The following is a 20,838-nucleotide window of genomic DNA, read 5'->3' on the forward strand; positions in this document are numbered from 1 at the left end:
AAAAATATAGAAAAATTCATATATTGAAATCTTCAGACATTTTTAGAACCCATTGGTTTTGAAAAAATTTTTTTACAAAAAAATTCATGTCAAAAGTCAGAAAATATGTTTTAAATTGCGATTTTAAATATGTTATGAAAAAAATTAGTTTCATTTGAAAAAAATAACAAAATTAGATTCGTAGACAGCTAAAATGACCTTTCAGGGAAACTTTCCATTATAAAATTGTTACCAGTGGTGTGGAAAAGGGATTTCATAAAGGAAATGGGAGAAAATATAATTCGTAATATTAAGGAGCTCAAATTAGGATAAACAAATAATATTTTTATACGTGTGTTAGTAAAATCTATTATAATATATAAAATTACACGCATATTTTCCAAAAAAAAATTAAAAAGCTCCTGGATACGTAAATCCTACCGGCCTATATTTTACATTAATTATCATTGTTAACATCAAATTAGTAATTAAATATTCTTTGGCAGTTTATTCCTACGCGACAAGAGGAATGGTAAAAAATTTACAACTGTGAATGACGTGGTTTTTTTTCATTAAAAAATTAAATTGTACGATAACTTTTACGAAAAGTTGGTAACTAACCCAAATCAATTAACCCTAACGTAAATATTGTTCATAGTACAATTTATTTTTTTAAAAATTGATAATTAGATTGACTTAATCTACTACAATAATTCTATCAACCCAACCGAAGCTACGCTTGGTCTAAAAGAAACTCTGTAAATATTAAAAAAAAAATTATTGGTCAATTAGTCGCACAAAACTTCCATTAAAAAAATAAATAACATGGCACGTTTATAGAGAATATGAAAAAATTAGTAAGGAAAGCATATTTCCTTCTCACTCTATTAGCTACGCGCAAACGCACGTGAACTGATAGTTGTGAGCATCAATAGAACGTTCTGGGCATGCGTATATGATTCAAAGTAACAAACATACTCCTAACTATTAGTTTATGTCCTCCAACATCATCAGAAATATAGAATGAGATGAAGCGATTTTGTTCAATGTAAAAAAGTATTTGAGATGATAAAAAAAGAACTTAAAGGGCATTTTTACTATATGTAATGTCAAAAATAGAAGTAAACATCTTCCATTTATCTGCAATCTACTCGATTACCTATGCGCAAACACAAAACTCTGATCGTTATTTTCAATAAAACGTTCTAGGTTACGTCCTGTATCTGCGCATACGATTCAAAGTGCCAAATATACTCCTGTACGTCAATTTACGTTATTGTCTAGTACTTCAACAATGTACTAAATGTAAAAAGAGCTTCATAGGCATTTTGACTATATGAAACGTCAATTCACTTGTGTGTCAAAATTAGAAGAAGAAAAAAAGAAGAGATTGGATTTTGATTTTATTATACGTCAAAATTTGACAGAAGGAATCGAAACATCATATATTTGAAATGAAGTTTTCATTTTGTTCAACCTGTAATGAAACCATATTGGAGAATCTTGTACGGAGGTACGCACTAATATATATCAATTTTTTTGTCCCATATTTATAGTTTTCAAAACCGATTTTTTCAATTATTCTCTGAATTATTGGAAATTACGGATGTTTTGTGCGACAATATTATTTATTTACATATAGATTTAGTGTTCAGCATATCCACAGTTGAGAACTTTGAGCAACGTTTGCAAATTATCAGTACTTATATATATTCACAACTTGCTCTATTTATATATTATAAAATATAATAGAAAGAACCCAAATAATACCGGAATTTATATGTTTATTGATCAGATATACCATAAAATTGTTAATAACAATTTGAATCCATATTAATGTCAATAATCGTTATACGTCAATAGTGCCATTGGTATTACGTCACGATGTTATTGATGTGAATGAAATGAATATGATGAAAAAATTATTTTTATACGTGCAGTATTAAAAAAAATAAATTTTAATTTAGATTAATTTTTATATTCTGTAAGACCCATAGATGTGATATCATATTTTCTTTTATATCTATGGTACGCCACTGGAACTCTTCTTTTGTTTACTGGTTTGCTAATATATCAAAGGCCATTCAAGTCGTTTATTTAGATTATGTCAATAATTTTATTGTCATTATTTTCTATGTATTGCTGTATTTTTATTATTACTTTTTGTGATATCTTTTTTCCCATTTTTGTGATAACGTTTTTTTTTCACTTATAAAAAAACTAGTAGTTCAAAAAACCTGTGTATCCATCAAAACGAAAAAGTACCAATATTGTGAAAAATGTAAGTTAAATATGATTATTTTCCATTAGTTCATTGAATTTAAAACTAATTAATCCTTTAGAAACATAGATGTGGCTAAAATGCATGATTTTACCGCAAATAAATCCTTACATTGCCTCACATGTTCCTTTCTTCATTTCCTTGAAATTTTTGTGTGAAAAATCTTTTTTACGTACATTTTCCACAATAAACTTTGTTTTTGTTACACGGCAATGAAATTATGTCTAGAATATGTTTTCTGTTTATATCTACCTCCACAATTATCAAAAAAGAAGTCAAAAAGGCAGTTGAAAGACGAAGTTTTGGATGTAAACGATTTTTTTTTTCAAATTTTAAAACAGTTAAAACATACCCAGTGATTATGTTAATCCAGCAGAAGTTAATAAAGCTTACAGGGTGAGGTAACAATCATCGAAATCTATATTGAATGGAAAGTATAAGAAAACCTGTATAAGTCAAAAAAAATCTTCATAGGGACTGGTTGTCCCATATACAGGATGTATGGAATACTCATGAAAATCGATACTAGTTAAATTGATAGTTGGAATTTTATGTGAAAAGGCAATTTCTGACTAAAAACATACAGAGTAACCCAAAATTTTAGTATATTCACAAATTAATCATTTTTCATTAGATTTCTTTGAAATTTTGTTGTGAAACATTCCCTACACTGATATTCATGATATAGCAGCTTTAATTCATTATAAGGGCCTGTTAAAATATACGGGATGAACTCATCAAAAGAGATGTTAGTGAACTTGATAACCAAAACTTCATATAAATTCAGACAAATTTAGAATAAAGCGAACAAAGTAACCCAAAATTTCAGTATACTCACAAATTAATCATTTTTCATTTGATTTCTTCGAAATTTTGTTTTGAAATGTTCCTACACTGACATTCATGATATAGCAGCTTTAATTCATTATAAGGGCCTATTAAAATATACGCGATAAACCAATACTCATCAAAATTGATGTTAGTGAACTTGATAGCCGAAACTTGATATAAATTCGGAATAAAAATATACAGAGCAATTGAAAAATTCAATCAAAGGCTAATATTCAGTATATTATTCGTATTCTGAGCAATAAACAGTGACAATTCCAATGATTATATGGGTATTGATCAAATCTAATGTCAGTTAATCTCATTTGTCAATTAGAGAGTGTTAATTACAATTTTTTAAAACTAAGATAATAAAAAATCACAATTAGAAAAAGTGTATAAAATGTATATTTATAAAAAGTGGTAATTTTTGGTAATAATAGAAATTGCTCGACCGGTATATGTTCCATTTGAAACCGGTAAATAAACTTATTCGAAATAGGAACCAGTCTATAATTTTTATATGGAATGCTTTTGAGTTGGTAACGTTACGATTTTTTTATAATTTCCAAATAAATATACAGGATATTCATGAAGTATTAATATGTATCAATCAAATTGTGCTGAAATAGTTTTTACAACCGAAATTGATTTTTAGGATGGGAAATAAATTGGTTCAAGGGTGGTCCGAGATTGAAACATAATAATACTAATAATTACATGTTAATAGATAATTGAGGCCTTTATTCCGTATCAATAGTATTTATTATATAAAAAAAATATCCTGTATATGGAAATAATTAAAATTATTATTGAGCATTGAATATAAGCAGCGCAAAAAATTATTTGAAACAAAATTAATACAATAAAATTTGTATCTGTCCTTATCTCAGATTTTTTTTCAAAATCGAAATTTTTTTTAAATTCTACTTATATGTCAATAATTATAAACAGGCCTAGGCACCTTAAAAAATTAAGTCTTAACATTTCTTAATTATTGAAATTATTTTGCTTTTTGTGTTGTACTTAAATTATTTTAGAGCGATCAAGATGCAAAAGTTTTGATTTATACAGGGAGATGAGAATAGTACCTATTTTTTTTTTGGAAAAAATGAACTTTGTTCAATTACACGATTATTTTGGATTATTTTTTTTAATAACTAGATTTAGATCGCTCTATTTACCTTTTAATGAGATTACATCGAGTTACAATGACTAATTTCTACAATCAGCGTATAAAGTTTTAACATTTAGTCTATAGATTTAAAATATTTTGCAATATACACTGGTTCTGTACAAAAAATGATCTTTTACGAACGGTTGGTTTGATTAGTCGACGCAAACCTTTCCAGAATTGATAAAAAATATAAATTTCAATCTATTTATAGGAATTATTCTGAATTATAAGTTTTCTTTTAAATATTGTGTCATTTTTGCCCAACAGGCTTCTCAAACTTCGTAATTCAACATACAAATAGTAATAAAATATAAGGTAATCTCTGAAGATGATTTGTCGGTGTAGTAGCAGCATAAACAGTATGTTCTGTATGATTTTTGAGAAGGCCCTGATTCCAAAAGGACCATAAGGTCAGTTAAAGAAGAAGATAACATTAATTAGGCCTGAGATTTTCGTTTATCCATATGGAAAGAGTGGGATTAGAAACAGATCCACCTAGGAGAATGAATTGTTGTTATAATTGCCTTTCGTAGTCCATAATTTAACGAAAAGTATATTGAAGCAGATGTTTTGGAAAAAATGACAAAATATGATACATTATATGCATAGAGTCAAAATCATATCATTTATCAATTTCTAAAAGGTTTGCATAAGTCCATCAAACACACTGTATAAGAAAAAGTTATCATACATAGTTAGTCCATTAAAATGAATATTCTAATCAATTTCAGGAAATGTTTCAACAATTTATAAATTTTAAAAAAGAAATAATTTTCTATCTAAAGGAAATTCAACATTTTCACCTATAAAACCTTCAAATTTAAAATACAGGTTCGTATTTGGAATTTTAATTTGAATTTTCATTTTATTGAACCATATTTCCAAATAAAAATCTATCATACACTTTTATTACTATTTTATCTCAAAAATAATTGTCTTAAATATAAAACATTCATTTCAATTTCTCTGCAGGGCATAATAAATAAAATTCCATTTATGTAAATAATGAAATTTGTCCTACAAATAAAAAAATAAGGTATTTTTTTTGAAAATTCTCATAATTGTTTTAAATAACTTCGCTATATATAAATTACCTTTATATATTTATAAAACAACGTACTTTGAATCCGCCCCTGTCTAATAGAATATCATAAAATGTTTTTTACATGAATCAAAAGACTCATATAAATCAGAATCATATAAATACTCGACGACTAGACAGTTTATACAGCAATGCACTAAATGAAACTATTCCAATATATAAAAATCACCATATATAAAAATATCCCAATCTCCCTTAACAAAATCACCACAACGAACTTTTTCTCCCCCCAGGAGTTCCCAGTAGTTACTAGGATAACTCGAATCACGAACAGTGAGTTGTATAGTGACTAGTGCTTTTAAAATATAAATTAGTGTTAGTGAAGTTGTGAGTGGCAAGAAAATACACCGTATGTTCAAAGTTATCGGTTTGACCAAGAGTATAGAATAAAAAAACATTCAAATAATTTGTTCTACTATCATAAGATAGCCCAGTTCTTCAAAAGAAAAATTTTTCCTTTACAGAATCATATATATCCCATGCAAAAATATCCCAATCGAATAAAATTACCCCAGAGAGCTTCTTCTTCTCTCCCTAGAGCTCCCAGTAGTTATTAAGACAACTTGAATAACGAACAGAGAATTGGATAGTGAATAGTGCATTCAAAATATAAATTAGTGTTTAGTGAAGTTGTAAGTGGCAAGAAAATACATCGTATGTTAAAATTTATCGGTTTCACTATGAGTATAGAATAAAAAAAACATTGAAATAATTCTTTTACTCAAAAAGTGACAAAAATTATTGTCTAATTAATAAGATGTAACTAATAAATTGATTTTTTTTTTAATTTTGTTTAGTCGATAGAAATCGAGCAGAACAAAAAATATTATTTTATCAAACTGCTTACTATACAGGAAGAAATCAGAATTATAAATGAAATTCCATTTATAATAACCCCAAAATATGGAATGAATGTTTCGAAATATATACGACGATGAATGAAGCGAAAAAAATAACAAATATCGAAATAATAATAAAAAACAACTATTGTCACTCTGCCTGCATTTCCCAAGAAGAAACGAAAAACTTACAATTCGGTAACAGCATACAATTGACGTTCACTTTCGCTATTGGCGTACAACACCTCACCCTGTGTTTGATCCTGAACTTTGGCCGGTCTAAATTGGGCGCCTGTTGTCCTTTGCAACGATCTAAATTGCACGTTGGGCTGGAAGGAACTAGGGGTGTCCTGCCACGCGCCTCTCTGTAGAGACCTAAAGTTCGCAGGATTCAGGGGTGTTTCTACGCTTTGCGAGATCGTGGGTGGTACCCTCGGTACTGGCGGTTGTTTCCTGGCCTTCTCGTCCGGTGTTTGTGGTAGAGGTCGACGACCTAGCGAACTGTATTTTTGTATATTAGCCGTTCGCTGGTTGTCTGGATGTTGGGAAACGTTCTGTTGTTGCTGATTCGATAACTTAAAACCTTTGAAGCTTGGGAAGTCCTTGCAGGCAGACCTGCTTAGAAAGGGGAGTTAATAAGGATATGAAAGAAAAATAATTTATATCGAACCTGTCTCAGTAGAAATCTGAACTTTCTAACGTCTTGCACTGTTTGCTTAAAGTCGCGTACTTTCCGTTGTTCGGTCCAGGGAGTACCGGTTCGTGATGGTGGGAGGGTAATCTACCCAATGTGTGTCCCCGAAGGTGAGACATATGGGCACTGTTCCTGTGGTGTTCCGAGGGACGCATATCGCATCCATCTCTGTAAGAAAAATCATTAAATTCCATTTATTTCATTTTTTTATAAAATAATTTGTAGGTTTTATAAAAGAAAAACAAAACAATCCTAGAAACTGATTTTCTCCAAATAATTTTCAAATATCGGAAAAAATGGGTGACTAAAAGGTATACCAAGAAGAAAAAGGTTAATCGGTTAAATAACAGAGTTATAACATATTGACAATAAAAGGACATAAATGTCAAAATAATGTTCAATATCCATAATAAATGAAGAATTACTCACAATAGATAACATAAAAGTGAAAAAACTGTTCAGTTATCACAATAAATGAACAAAAGATCATGTAACTGAGGTAAAGGGAAAATATATAACAAATGGAGTAATAAAATGATGCAATAGTCAGCTCCAAAGTGAAAATATTCCTCAATAATCATAATAAATGAAGAAATGGTAGCATTAGACAAAGCAGAAGTTAAAATATTGATCAATAGTTATAATAAATGAAGATGGAGTCATTTGATTGGACCTAGCAGCATATACATGAAATCAGGCGATAAAAAAGCCCAACGACAAAGAAAAACTAAAAATATTGTTCAATATCCATAATAAACGAAGAAGTATTTATAATAAACAATGCTGAAGTAAAAATATTCAATAGTCATAAGAAAAGAAGAAAGGGTCATGTAATTGAGTTAAGTAGAGAATCGACAAGAAATTAGGCAATAAAAAGGCACAATACACAATAAAGAAATAAAAACATAATGTGGAAAATGGTAATGGAATAAAGCAAAAGAGGTAACCTCCTACAAATATAGCAATAAAAAGGCACAATAGACAATTGTTTGAGGGTATAATGCGGTAGACACAATGAATGTGAATATGACGCTGATGCGCTAGTAAACATAACCTTAAAAATGCATGTGTATAAAGAAATTCGATGATCCAACGATTCTAATTTATTTATAATGTACATTTGACACGGCGTTGATGGGCGAGACCTCTCAATTTTAATAGAAACATTAAAATTACTTCACTAACTAAAACATATTTTAAAATGAACGAAATAAATTCAGATGAACATACAAGAATGAATGAATTATATGATCCACTTTTAAACTCGACAAAACAATTGATAAAAAAACCTGATTGTCGATTAGATCAAAAATTTAATTTCAAGTTGGAAAATCATTTCCTATATTTTGCCAAATTTTAATTTTCTTGAATCTAGCCGACTGTTGAATCAGTGTCTGCAACTACAAACTACAATAGAAAAGTGAGGTTATGTTTTTGACGTTAGCGCGTTAAAAGTTGGTTAACTCAGACGTCAAGAACGTGTAAAAGCGCGATCATTGTATGCGTTATTACAATTTTTCAAATAGCTGAATTATCTTATGACATTTATGAACGTCTAGTGCGCGTCAGCTCGAGTTCATTTTGTTTACCGCTAAAAAATAGAGAAAAATTCTTATAATAGAGTCAAGTAAGAAATATACGAAAATTGATGCTCTAAATATGCATAATAGTAGTTGAATATGAACAAAAGTTTTCAAAGTTCAGTACCTGATGTGAACAACTACTAACATATTTGTGTATTATTTTCAACTATTTCTCGAATTATATAATTTTTCAGTATCAGAATTGTAAACTTTTATAAAACCACAAATTTTTCGCATAATCCATTGTTATACTAATTCTACTGGTACTACAATTTAAAGAAATTTCCACCATGAACAAAACTGAGGGAAGAATTTAAAAGTTGCATCTACTGACAGTAGAAATAGGCAAAAATAAGTGGAAAATAACCTAAAAATTGGACATAACGTAAAACACGCGAAGTTACACCCCATATCATGTAAGAAAATCTGGCAACAACGGAAAGTTTACATGACATGAAAATTTAGTTTTCGAAAATATTTTACATGCAATTCTACAGGGTGTAAAATATATTTAATAATAAAACAGTTTGCCCACCATATAACGCTTTTTGGTAACTCACCCCCAATTTTTTTTTCAGATATTGTCATCACGCCCCTCGTGAAAAAAATTATTGATAAAACCACCGTAATAGTGAAATTTGGAATTAAACTTCAATAAAAAATTCTTACAGAAACCATGGAAGTTTTGAGAAAAAAATGAAAATAGAAAATTATAGTTTTCCTATAGATCGAAGAAAATAAAATAGTTCAGAACAAGGAAGAAGATTAGGAATGTTTAAATAAAACTAAAATGTCAAAAATGATTTACTTCTATCGACTAATGATTCAAATACAAAAAAATAATATAAATAAATTTAGCTCTTAAATGATAACTTTAAATATAATTTTTTTTATTTTTTACTTTTTGCGCTTTTTTTCAATGAAATATACCCAAAAAAATTTATACACGGTGTCCATGAAAATGAAATATACCCAAAGAAAATTATACACGGTGTCCACGAAAATGAAATAAAAAGAAAATGGATCAAAGCGATCCGAATGTATTCGAAAAAAATCTGGAGGGAATTATATGGCGGGCAGACAGCTTAAAAAAGTAGAAAATAAAAAAAAAAAGAAAAAAACTAATACAATAGAAAATCGGCTTCATGCTCTTGCGGGGGTGCTGTTGCATTCACATGCAATGATCTGTTATGCAGCAGCAAAGCGGATGTATAACTAGGTGGAGGAGTATCAGGTGGATATGACGACCCTTGGCTGCGTTGTAATGTGCGTGCCGCTATCGCTTGACTGGCCTGAGGTGGCGGAAGGTAAGAATCGTGTTCCGTCACTTGTTGGTAGTCTTTCCTGTAAACAAAAAATAAATAATCATTGAGAAAATACAAGTGATTCAATTAAATTAATAGCGTTGAAATTACACGATTAGGTTGACATTTGACACATTTTATATACCGTCTAAAAAAGATCTTATGTTCTATCGAGAAGAAGAAATCACATGATTAGATTGACATTTGACATCCTGTTTATATACCGTATGAAAAAGAAGATCTAATGTGTCGTTAAAAGAGGAAATTACACGATCAGGTTGACATTTGACACATATTTTAAATACTAAATAAAAAAGATCTTATTTTCTCCCTCGAGAAGAAATTATATGATTAGGTTGACATTTGACATATATTTTTGACAAAAATGTAGTACCAGAGACCCATCGCTATCTTTAAATACCGTGAAACAATTTCATATTATTATATATCAATCTAAGATATTATACTTTGTGAAAAGCTCAACTAATATCAAGAAAGTGTCCACTAGATTGAAGTTCCAAGGTTTCCTAGTGAATCGATAAAAAATATATTGTTGCAAACTCGTCCACAACATGTACCGCGAAGCCGGTCCTGTTTGATTATTTCAATAGTATCGAATATTTGGTGAACGCGCCGGACAAAAACATCATAATAATAAGCGGGAACCTTCGATATTTGATTTTTTACCACTTATTTATAGTGGCGATTTTTATTTATTTTATAGACTCAATTTCCAGGTAAACATTTTTGTCTGTTTAATTTCTAAAACCGAATTATCGAGAAAACTTTTTTTTGTATAAACAGTCGCTTGTTTATTAACTATTAAGTCAGTAAATGTCATAATGGTAGACAAATAAATAGTGTATTTAAATAAATTTATATTTTTACAATTAGGTAAGTGTTTAGGAAGAAAATAGACGACAGACTGGTAAAAATAGCAAGAGATAAATCTCCAATCGAAACATGGTCAACTTCGAGCTAGAATGAAGAAAGAATTGAACAAGGAACAGGCGGTAGACCTATTATGGAAGAGAAAAGAAGTTTACGAATAAGACTTATAGCATATAGTTTAGTGAACAGTAACTAGATTAGTGAATAGTAAAGAGTTTAGAGAATAGTAAATAATTAATTCATTAGTAAATAGTTTAATGAATAGTAGTTTAATTTCTTATTTTTCAGACCTTCTGATATGTTTTTGCGTCCAAATGTGCTTGATTTTAGGTCTCTTCTGATTTAAAAATTTATAAAAGAAACCAATTTCAAATCAGAAGTGACCTCAAATCAAGAACATTTAGAAGCGTAAATAGTAACTAGTTTAGTGAATAGTAAATAGTTAAGTGAATAGTAAATAGTTAAGTAAATAGAAAAAAGTTTAGCGAATAGTGAATAATTTAGTTCAGTGAATAGTAAATAGTTTAGTGTAAGTATAAAAATAAATTAAATAAGTAATTAAGAAACAGTGTGTATAAATGTGCCCCACGTTCAAAAAAAGTTTAAATAAATTATAAATAAATAAAACATTAGAATATTTATACAGATGATCAAAAATTTTTTCACATTTTAATGGAACTAATTTAAGAAAACATTCCAAAGGAGTAGTAAAGACAGGTATGGGATATTTATCTAATTTATTTTTGCTAAATTCAAGTTCAAATGAATAAAAATTTGACTTACTTCTTTCTTATATAGATCCAAGTATGAGAATCGACCCAAACCAATACAGTCAAAAGAAAACCGGCTACAGCTGAAGATATCAGCATCAAAGTCAAACCGAGCAGTCCAACATAACAAAGAGCCCTCACTCCTCCCAAATAGTGCAAATACAAAGTGCTACAGTCCACCAAAGCTGTCAAAGAATGTATGTTATTATCCACCGAATTAATATCATTCCTTAGAGCACTGGAAACATAACAAAACCAATAAAATGATGTTAAATCGACTCTAATATCTATTACCTGAATTTTATATCCAACTTTTTATCCGGAAACAATTTTTCCGCGGGTTTTATCATCGCCGTAAGATTCGAACGCATATTTTCAACGGTCGTTTTTGCTTCACGTAATCTTTGGGTGAAAGGATTCGCTCTAGCTCTTTCACAGTTGGTGTAATGACGGAGAATCTCTTTAGATAGTTCCGTACTGGCTTGATCCTCGATAAACTTATCCGGAGCCATGCAAAGATCACTTAACGCCACACTGGAAGCTGGAAATATGAATATATAAGGGTTGTATGAATAATAATAAATAATAAAAAATAATATTCATCTTACCTAAATAAACGCTGGCCATTATGTAGGAAGCGATTACCGCTAGTAGACCACACACCGAAAATGCTATAAGAGCACAACGGTTATGTCTGGCCACACCAACTAGGAGAATCACGCACAGAATGAGCAAAACGCTCAATATTCCCATCGTCAACAACCATCGGATCGATTCTGATTTTTCTCCAATTGATATCGTCGACGATAGGTTTACTCCTACTAAAGGAGAACGGATATCTCTTGCTGCATTAGCTGTTGCATTACGATTACCTGCAAATATTCAAAAATTAATTATCTAGTTTGACGATTCATATATATAAAATACATACTAATAACTTTCTTGAAATAACCGTCGACTTCGTCGAACAAATTTTTATCCTTGTGATGCCCTTGGTATACATTCGATATTTCTTTTATTTGTCTATCAGCTTGTATCCTCAGCAGACTTTCAATAACCTCAGTCTGATTACGTATAGTAGATATTAAAATATCCACTTGTCTATAAATAAATAATTATTTATATAACAAGTGTGTAAAGTGGCATTATTTCGACTAATAAGAATATTGACATGAATCGAAAAAAGGCGTTTACACACAAATTGCATTCAATATTTTTTCTGCTAGAGAAAAAAATACAGAAGTTTAATGGTAATTTTCCTAATTGAACGTTTTAATCAAGATTAGAACAAATTAACAAAACAATCGAAGAAGTTGTGTTTATGAATAAGTTGTAGAATTTACTACAAAAGTCAAACGGCAACGTCACCCGCTCACGAAAAGTCTTGTTTATGAATCGGCCTCAATATAATCTCGTTCCGAATTATTGGTTATGTTTCATGAATCATATTTGATTTTTAAAAAACGAAACGAATAGTTTTTTAAAAATTCATTATAAAACAAATTAACGCCAACAATTAATTCAAATAAAAGGTGTTTATTAATGTTGATAATGGAATAATAAACAACTAGGACAATGGTTGCGTGATGTATTCAAATAAAAAAAAATTATAATGATAAATAAGCTCGGACTTTCCAATTAGTATGAGGGAAAATTTTCATGATACATAGAGTGGTTAGCTGAAAATCTCAAATTCTGGGCGATTCCTCAATCCCGGTTTTATCACATAGAACCGAGATCTAATGAAATTTGGGGCAAATCGGAAAAGGAAAGGTTCTCATGAGAGAAATATTAGAGAAAAATCGAAATGGAAAGTTAACAACTTGCTAATATTTTGAAAATTTTTTTAAAGGGTATAAATTGATTAAAGGTAGGTACTTGACGTATCTATCACATTAAATTGACAGTACATTTGACTTTAATACAGGATGGCATATTGTGAGGAAACCAAAAGGTTGTTATAGTATGTTTAAGCATGTATAGTACAAAACCTAAATATGAGTGATTACCTCAAAGTTGTGAGATGTAAATGATATTATATGACATTATGTACAGAAGACATCCAAATAGACTTAATGTTGAGCAACATAAAGTTTGTTGTAGTTCTTTTTTGTATTCTATTTATGATTTTTCGTAATGTTTTACGGAAAAAAGAAATTCATTTCACATTTAATTTTTTATACTGAAATGCTTACATAATTAAAATTTACGTCATATATAGAATATATAAGACTATTTTATATATACTAAAACAATACACAATAATAAGTCCAAACAACTTTCGAATAAAATTTGCAAATTGAAATGTCAAAAGTCAATACAAAACTGAGAGTCCTCTTTCATGATTCGGAGCAAAGAAATATTACTCGGAGTGTTCGAAAATGTATATAACCGAGCAGTGGAATCGATATAAAGCGGTTTGCCGAACGATGCCAATAGACAGAATGATCAGATTTACATAGCGTAACGCAGTATATTTAATATACTATATTAGTTACTACTTCATCAAATATGGCCGATGAAAGATGAAGTTATTTGAATATAAAAATAAACACGACGTTTTTACGGTTAAAACGGCATTAACAAGAAATACAAATGAAAAGTAATTGTAATTAATGATGTTCAATCAAATTATAAATATTTTAAAAATAAGTATAAATTTTGAGTTGTAACTGTCTAGAATTTTCGTGAAAAGATCATTATAAAATACATATTTCACGATATTCGATGTTGCCAGGTTTAACTCTATTTACAAAATTATAGGTAATTATAATTTCGGATGAAATATTTGTTATCTTAATTTTTATGATTTAAAATACGACAAAAAATGCGAATTGGATGTACTTACTTTCCCTCATTGAGAGTTTGAACTATCCCATTGTGCAAATCGTCATTACCATAAAGTCCTATACCAATGCCGGCACAACAAAGTACCGATACGACGGCTAAAGTGACTTTGAGCGCAGCTATCGACTTCGAAGCTCTCGGTTTTCGATCACAACATCTCGTCAACAAGTAAATGAGCAAAACAAATAGCGTTAGTATCAGCCATATAGCCGGAATCGAACCGAGAATACCCAAACTCTGAAAAATCGAAAATTTTCGCAATAAAATCAACGATTTTATTAAAAACGTTAATTTACCTCAAGATAAACGGGATTGTTAGGCTCGAACGAGCTATTGACATATTGAAAACTGACGTTAACGTGGGGCAAAGCGTGTAAATAGCGTGCTATCTCGGGATAGCGGTACGAGTCTTCGGTCGATTGCATGCCCATGCCCTCCGAAATGGAGAGCGGCCCCTCTTTTCACTACAAATTACAATACTTTCGAAAAAAATCGTCTCTTGTATTATCACACCATTTTTTTTATCTATCGAGGTTGTCAATGTTGATTATGGTACTGTAAAAAACTATAATTATCAAAAATATAATAAATAAAACTTGATGATGATGTATTCGTAATATGCTTTACGATATAAAAATCAATTTAAAATGTACACAGTTTTGGACTAACTATTCTTTCTTACATTATTTATTTTTTTGAATGAATTTCACAATTCAATTTAAAAATGTATCAAATTTAACATCGATTCAATTCGATCGTTTCACACTGTATAAACGAAAACAAGGCGCACAATGAAAATGTAATAAAAAGAGATGAAAGTGAGAGTCATCGTGATATCCCGGACGAGGGCGTGGCCGAAAAGTATTCCAAAGATGCCAAGAACATTTTGTTATATACACATCTACCTACGTTTGAGATCGATTATATCGGGCACTAGTAAAACCGAATGCGAGAACTAGCACGCGCCATGCCGGCCGGTCACGTACTAAAATGAGTAACGACGCTCACATAAATCACACAATAATTAAAAATTTACAATACATAATTATATTCAATAACCAATTGATAGACGAAACACACAAATTTGAGGTTACGTCAAGTGTTTGTTGTATTTTAGGGTCATTACTCCTTATAATTGATCCATCCTTTATTATACATATTATTTTTTTATATAAAAATGTCGCACTCTTAATGACTAAAATAAAATTATGGTTGTAGACTTTAATATGAAAAAAATATACTTAAATAATGAAATAAAAACAAAATGTTAGTTTCCAGATTAACAACTAGTGCACGTTGCCAATATGTGCCACCTATCATTGACTGTACTTCGTTTCATGTATCCGATAAGACGGGCAACAAACAACCCTGCCACATATTATATTAAAATATGTTCCAAAATATAATAAGCTCAAGAGATTCATAAAAAATAATTATAAACTATGTCTGTACTACGTTGCAGTGTTGGCTGTACTCAACACATGAATAGTGACCCTCGTGTTTGTTTATATTAATGATTTTCATTGTTTACCATCGAAGAAAGGAAGAGTGCGTGTCTATTAATAAATATTACGGAATTATGTAAATAAGATTGTATCACAGTCATTAATAAAAACTAATAAATTATGTATTAAACGTTACGTATTATTTCAGAGTCGTATATAGAGATATTTAATATTTACTAACAATAAAATAAAACCTCTTTAATTGTTAGTCAAAGTTTACCAGATTTTTTTGCTCTTTTTGTAGGTACCGCTAATCGGGCAACGTCGTACAAATTTCATGTAATTTGGAATTGAAATTCGAACAGAAACATCTGCTTAACATGCAAACAGTGTTGCCAACTCAAATTTTAAAAACACGAGAAACCTCCATGAGAAAATCACGTAGTTAATAATAATTGCACGTGAAATAAAGAAGTTGGAGTAGGTGACAGTTCATAAAACGTGTATTTTGTTATACAATTTATTTAAAAAATTGATATAAATTTAGAGATTCTGAGGAGACGCTGTATTTGTAAAATTCTATTCTGGATAAAATTAAATGTTCAAATATGTCTATTAAAAGCCACTTTGTGAGAAAAGTAAGCCTATAACTGTCTGTAAAGTAAAGGAAAATATGCTTTTTCAATTTGATACGTAGATTCTAGTACTGAAATTATAGGTTTGCTAAAATACGTATGTCTACGTGAAGAGACGTTGAGTTGGCAACGCTAAACGCACACCTGACTTGTGAGGTCTTTCTCAGTGTTGCCAAACTTTTACGTACGGAATAAAAATACTAAATACTATGTTTTTGATTCGAAGAACGCTAATTATTTAAATTATTAATACAAGGAAAGTAACATAAAGACAGGTCAAAAATAATCGCGGTATCTATTATATACAGTAGTAATTGATAAAAAAGATTTTTTATTCATATATTTCGTCAGAAAAGAATGACAAAACTTGTGATTAGAAAAATTATAAGCCGAATTGTAAACGAAACCGTCGGCAAAATGATAAACAACATAATTTAATTGCGTAAATCTTTTTCGTAAAATTGATATCAGTCTAATTACGTTTAATCAAATTACACGCCATTACTTAATCAGTTTTTATTGTGTTATGCAGTAATTCATTAATTACATTCATGTTTATTTTCATTAATCAAATTGAATTGTATTGAACATTTTTTTAATTATTTTAATTTATAACTATGAAATGTTTTAATAAATATTTCATTTGAAAATTTCTAATTTCTAGTGCACTTTTCTTAACCTTTAAAGGTTCTCTAGGTTTGTTCAACGACATCAATAATTCTCAAATTGAATTCTTTTAAAAAATATATACAATCCCTTATTTTCAAAATATGTATTTTATCTTTTTAGGGAAGTTATTTATATCTACACGGCAACATTGTATCTTTAAAAATCGTGCGCTTGACAGCATCCCAGCCAACATTAGATTTAGCATTTTACAAGCGACCATAGACAAAGTAAAGGAATGCTGGTTATTTTGTCTCAAAAATGAAAGTTTTTCATACTCATTTTTATCTTGATCTTCACTATATGTAACAAAAAGTTGAATAAGAACCTGTTGACACGTAATTGAAAGATTAAGCCCCGAAATATAATTAGGAAGTGGTCAATTAACGTATACTAACCCTTTGAATTGAATTATTGAAATACACATACCTAAGTATAAATAAGATTTTTTTAGAGAAATATCTATCTCTTCATAACGTTTCATTGTACGTTAAAGTTAGTTTTTGATACATTTTTTTCTGTATTTTTGACTTTTTGGAGAACAGCCTATAGTTAGATTGTGATGTATAAATCTTCTTTCTTGAAACCGGAAGTTGTTAGGTATCGTAAACAGCGAACGATGCGTCATTTGTATTTAAAAACGAGAGTGGATTGTTGAGATAATAAAATATCAGATAGAAAACTACAGATCTTAATTGTTCAATAAAATGAAGAATCAAATTACCATCAAAAAGGCAAAGGAAAAGATTTATCATCCTAGGCCTAGCCGCTTGCCAAACTTTCAGTAAATTACAAATTAGACAGGAGCGGCTTCGAGATATAAACAATATTAAAAACAATAAAATAAATGTGGAAACCTGGCATTTGGAAATTTTTTAACAAATTTGAGTACAAAACATAATCTACCGGGGGTTAAATTTGTTGAAAACGGTGTAAGATGTAGTAATTCAAACTTTAATCAATTAATTTCGAATATTGCAATAAAATTTGTGAGCTAGAGTATTTTTTTGATGAAAAAGTTTTTTTTACCAGTAGATCATCATAAAAACACGTTAATTCAGCCTTTTCTAAATCGTAGGATCAATTTATCAAGGTCCAATATATCGGAAATCGGTATTTCCGCTTTAACGAATAATTGGATTGATTGATTTCCGATTCGGATTATTGATAAAACCGGAAGTATAACTTCAAAAATGCCAAATTAGCGTGTTTTGATTATGATTATAAGCCTGGCAGATACGTAAGTATAGATATTTTACGGGGGTATTTAAAATCTATTGTTTATTAAGTACATCCTCGAGATTTGGAAGAACAATTTTTTTTCTAAATCTTCTAGGGTCTGAACGCAGGTTTTACACCTGTTACCCCTATATTTGAAATCAAATAGATTGCGAACTTAGTAAAACAGTGATATTTTATTGGAAAACTACCTAAATCTGGCTAAATACGTACGGTATCACCCTTGTATCAACAATAATTTCAACCAATATTAAAATAAATTATTTTTTATCGTTTATATATATTGTATACAACTCGCCGTATCTCAAACTGTCGAAGTAATTAATAAAATCATAGTAATAATTATTGTAAATAATTTTCCTTGTACAGAAATTTTTGAAGCACCACTCTATACATAATACGTTCAAATAATGTTATAATACAAATACCGAAATATATTCACCCTATATGTAAATATATCTTTGTTGACCCTGTAGAATGAAAGGAGTATCTCCGCTAGGAATGGAAAAAGAAATTCAATATTCAAATGACGTGGGTTGGGGCGGTTATAATTAGACGAAAATAGGGGTGCCCGAGCCGGGGTCAAAAAATTAGTATATACAAGTAAATTTTCTTGAAAAACCAACAAATGAAGAAAGAAATATGAAACATTTCTCTTCTATCGAAATCAATTGGTGAAAGCTTTTCACATTAAGGTTGCAACATGATTTCCAGGCAATTAGTTCGCTAAAATATACCGAAATAACTAACTACTTATCTTATTTCTAGGAGTTTACATAATAATTAATTAATAAGTTATTTACTTTATTTGAAAACGTCAAAATTGTTCAAGGGGCATTACTTCCTTCAATAACAATAATGGAGTGTTCACTTTCGACCAATCGGCTTGCACAAAAGTACAGAGCCATCTTGATATTCGGATCGTAAATAATTCCAAGAATTTTTCCGATTTATTCAAGTGAATTGTTATAATATATGCCGTTTGTTTATAAATTCTATTTATTAATCAAAAACAGTTTAAAATAATTTTAAATAAATTAATAGAAATAGATATATGCTTTTGTATTCGTTCAGGGATAAAATATAACCTCAAAATCTAGATCTAGTAAGCAAACGAAAAAGTTTATGGTGTTTTCCTATATTGAAGGTTACATTTACTGCATTTCAAACATTTCAAACAAATAATCAAACATTACTTTAAAAACATTTGAATAAAAATTAGTGGAAAATTTTCTATATAGTAAACAGGAAATTGTAATTCTGACTAGGAAACAATAAGAATTTTGTACGTAAGAAAGAAAAGAGAAATGAAATATATTTATTTTTTTTTAAGTAAACTCCACATTTACAAACATTTCGGTGCCATTTGATTCTAGTATACTTAATATTTGCTAACCCATATCATTTAAGACTTCTTATAATATAATATTCAAGTTTATGTCCACATACTTACCTAACAAGTAATAAATCAAGATTGTTCTACTTTAAGATCAGTTTGTAATCCTCTAACAAGCATTAAATTACAAAATAACTTTATGAGAATTAAAGTTGATTCAATTAGATCCCCCTGACTAAAGTGAATTAATAATAGCTGACTTAAAGGATATTTGTTTCTCAAGATATTAAAATTAAACAGTTTTTATGTCGTTATTAAATTTAAAAGCAATGATATTCACTATTAAAATTAATTTCATTTCTATTACAAGCTATCTCGTGGTAGTTTTTCCAGGAGTATTAATTTTTTATTTGAAACTGTATATCGGAAAAAAAAATATTAGAATATATCAGTCAATCAATTCAAATACAGAATCTAAAACCCCGGATAAGGCGTGAACAAGCGCAACATTTTTAGTGTCAAAATCACAGTATTTACTCTGTGTTGTACAATAATTTGCAGTTTTTTTACTGTTATTTCGCTAAAAAAATCTATTCGAATTTTTTCATGAAGAAACGACAAAATATATCCAACAAATTATTTACTTTATTCGATAAACAAACAGGCGATATCTTTCACCTTAATCTGATTCATCACTTAGTCATTTCTTTGAAAAAGCAATTTACACACAAAAATCAAAATCCCTATTTTACAAAAGGAGCAAATGGATACGTAATAGTATGTGAATGAGGAATTATTTAAAAAACTACATACTGTTGGATTTCAATCAAAACGAATTCGGAAATATGCACAATGCATTATTATAAAAAAATTGTTTGAATATGTATTAAGCAAAATAATATTTCAATCACGTCTACAAAGCAAAACATTCACACAAACTCCTAAGCCAAAACGTCAATAATTCTTTTATTTCATAAAACAAAGTACTAGTTTTATTATATAAATACCGCTATTTAACCATTTATAGAAAATAAATTTGATATTTTAACAAATAAAATTATATAGAAATCTATTTACCTTTAAAAAAATTATTGGTAATCCATAAAACTGGTACAACTACACCCACCCACTAAAGATATAAAACAAAACTGGAGAAACATTTAGTTTCCTAGCAATATAGATGGCGCTTTAGAAGACCATGTCTAAATAACCTTTATATATA

At 29.3% G+C, this 20,838-nt stretch overlaps 1 protein-coding gene and 1 long non-coding RNA gene across 4 annotated transcripts; one reads left to right on the plus strand and one right to left on the minus strand.

The window, feature by feature from the left end:
• Positions 1-332: 332 nt before the first annotated feature.
• LOC130894461 (protein tweety) lies at positions 333-20,833 on the minus strand. 3 transcript variants are annotated; one of them, XM_057801319.1, is made up of 10 exons: positions 20,694-20,833; positions 14,592-14,850; positions 14,297-14,532; positions 12,380-12,549; positions 12,057-12,320; positions 11,743-11,989; positions 11,462-11,686; positions 9,732-9,827; positions 6,877-7,068; positions 333-6,821 (listed from the first exon to the last, which is right to left on the minus strand). In XM_057801319.1, the coding sequence occupies exons 2-9, from the start codon at positions 14,724-14,726 to the stop codon at positions 6,882-6,884; spliced, it is 1,560 nt and encodes a 519-aa protein (XP_057657302.1). In that variant the 5' UTR covers positions 14,727-14,850; positions 20,694-20,833; the 3' UTR covers positions 333-6,821; positions 6,877-6,881. The 3 variants fall into 3 exon arrangements, with proteins under 3 accessions (XP_057657302.1, XP_057657301.1, XP_057657300.1); XM_057801318.1 differs by having other exon boundaries at positions 9,612-9,827; XM_057801317.1 differs by having other exon boundaries at positions 9,612-9,827; positions 14,592-14,860; positions 20,694-20,761.
• On the plus strand, positions 2,128-9,383 carry LOC130894463 (uncharacterized). Its single transcript, XR_009059337.1, has 2 exons — positions 2,128-2,260; positions 9,062-9,383. It is a non-coding gene; the product is annotated as an uncharacterized LOC130894463 (long non-coding RNA).
• Positions 20,834-20,838: the final 5 nt, after the last annotated feature.

This window comes from Diorhabda carinulata, chromosome 5 (genome assembly GCF_026250575.1).
Source record: "Diorhabda carinulata isolate Delta chromosome 5, icDioCari1.1, whole genome shotgun sequence".
Taxonomy (NCBI): Eukaryota; Metazoa; Arthropoda; class Insecta; order Coleoptera; family Chrysomelidae; genus Diorhabda; species Diorhabda carinulata.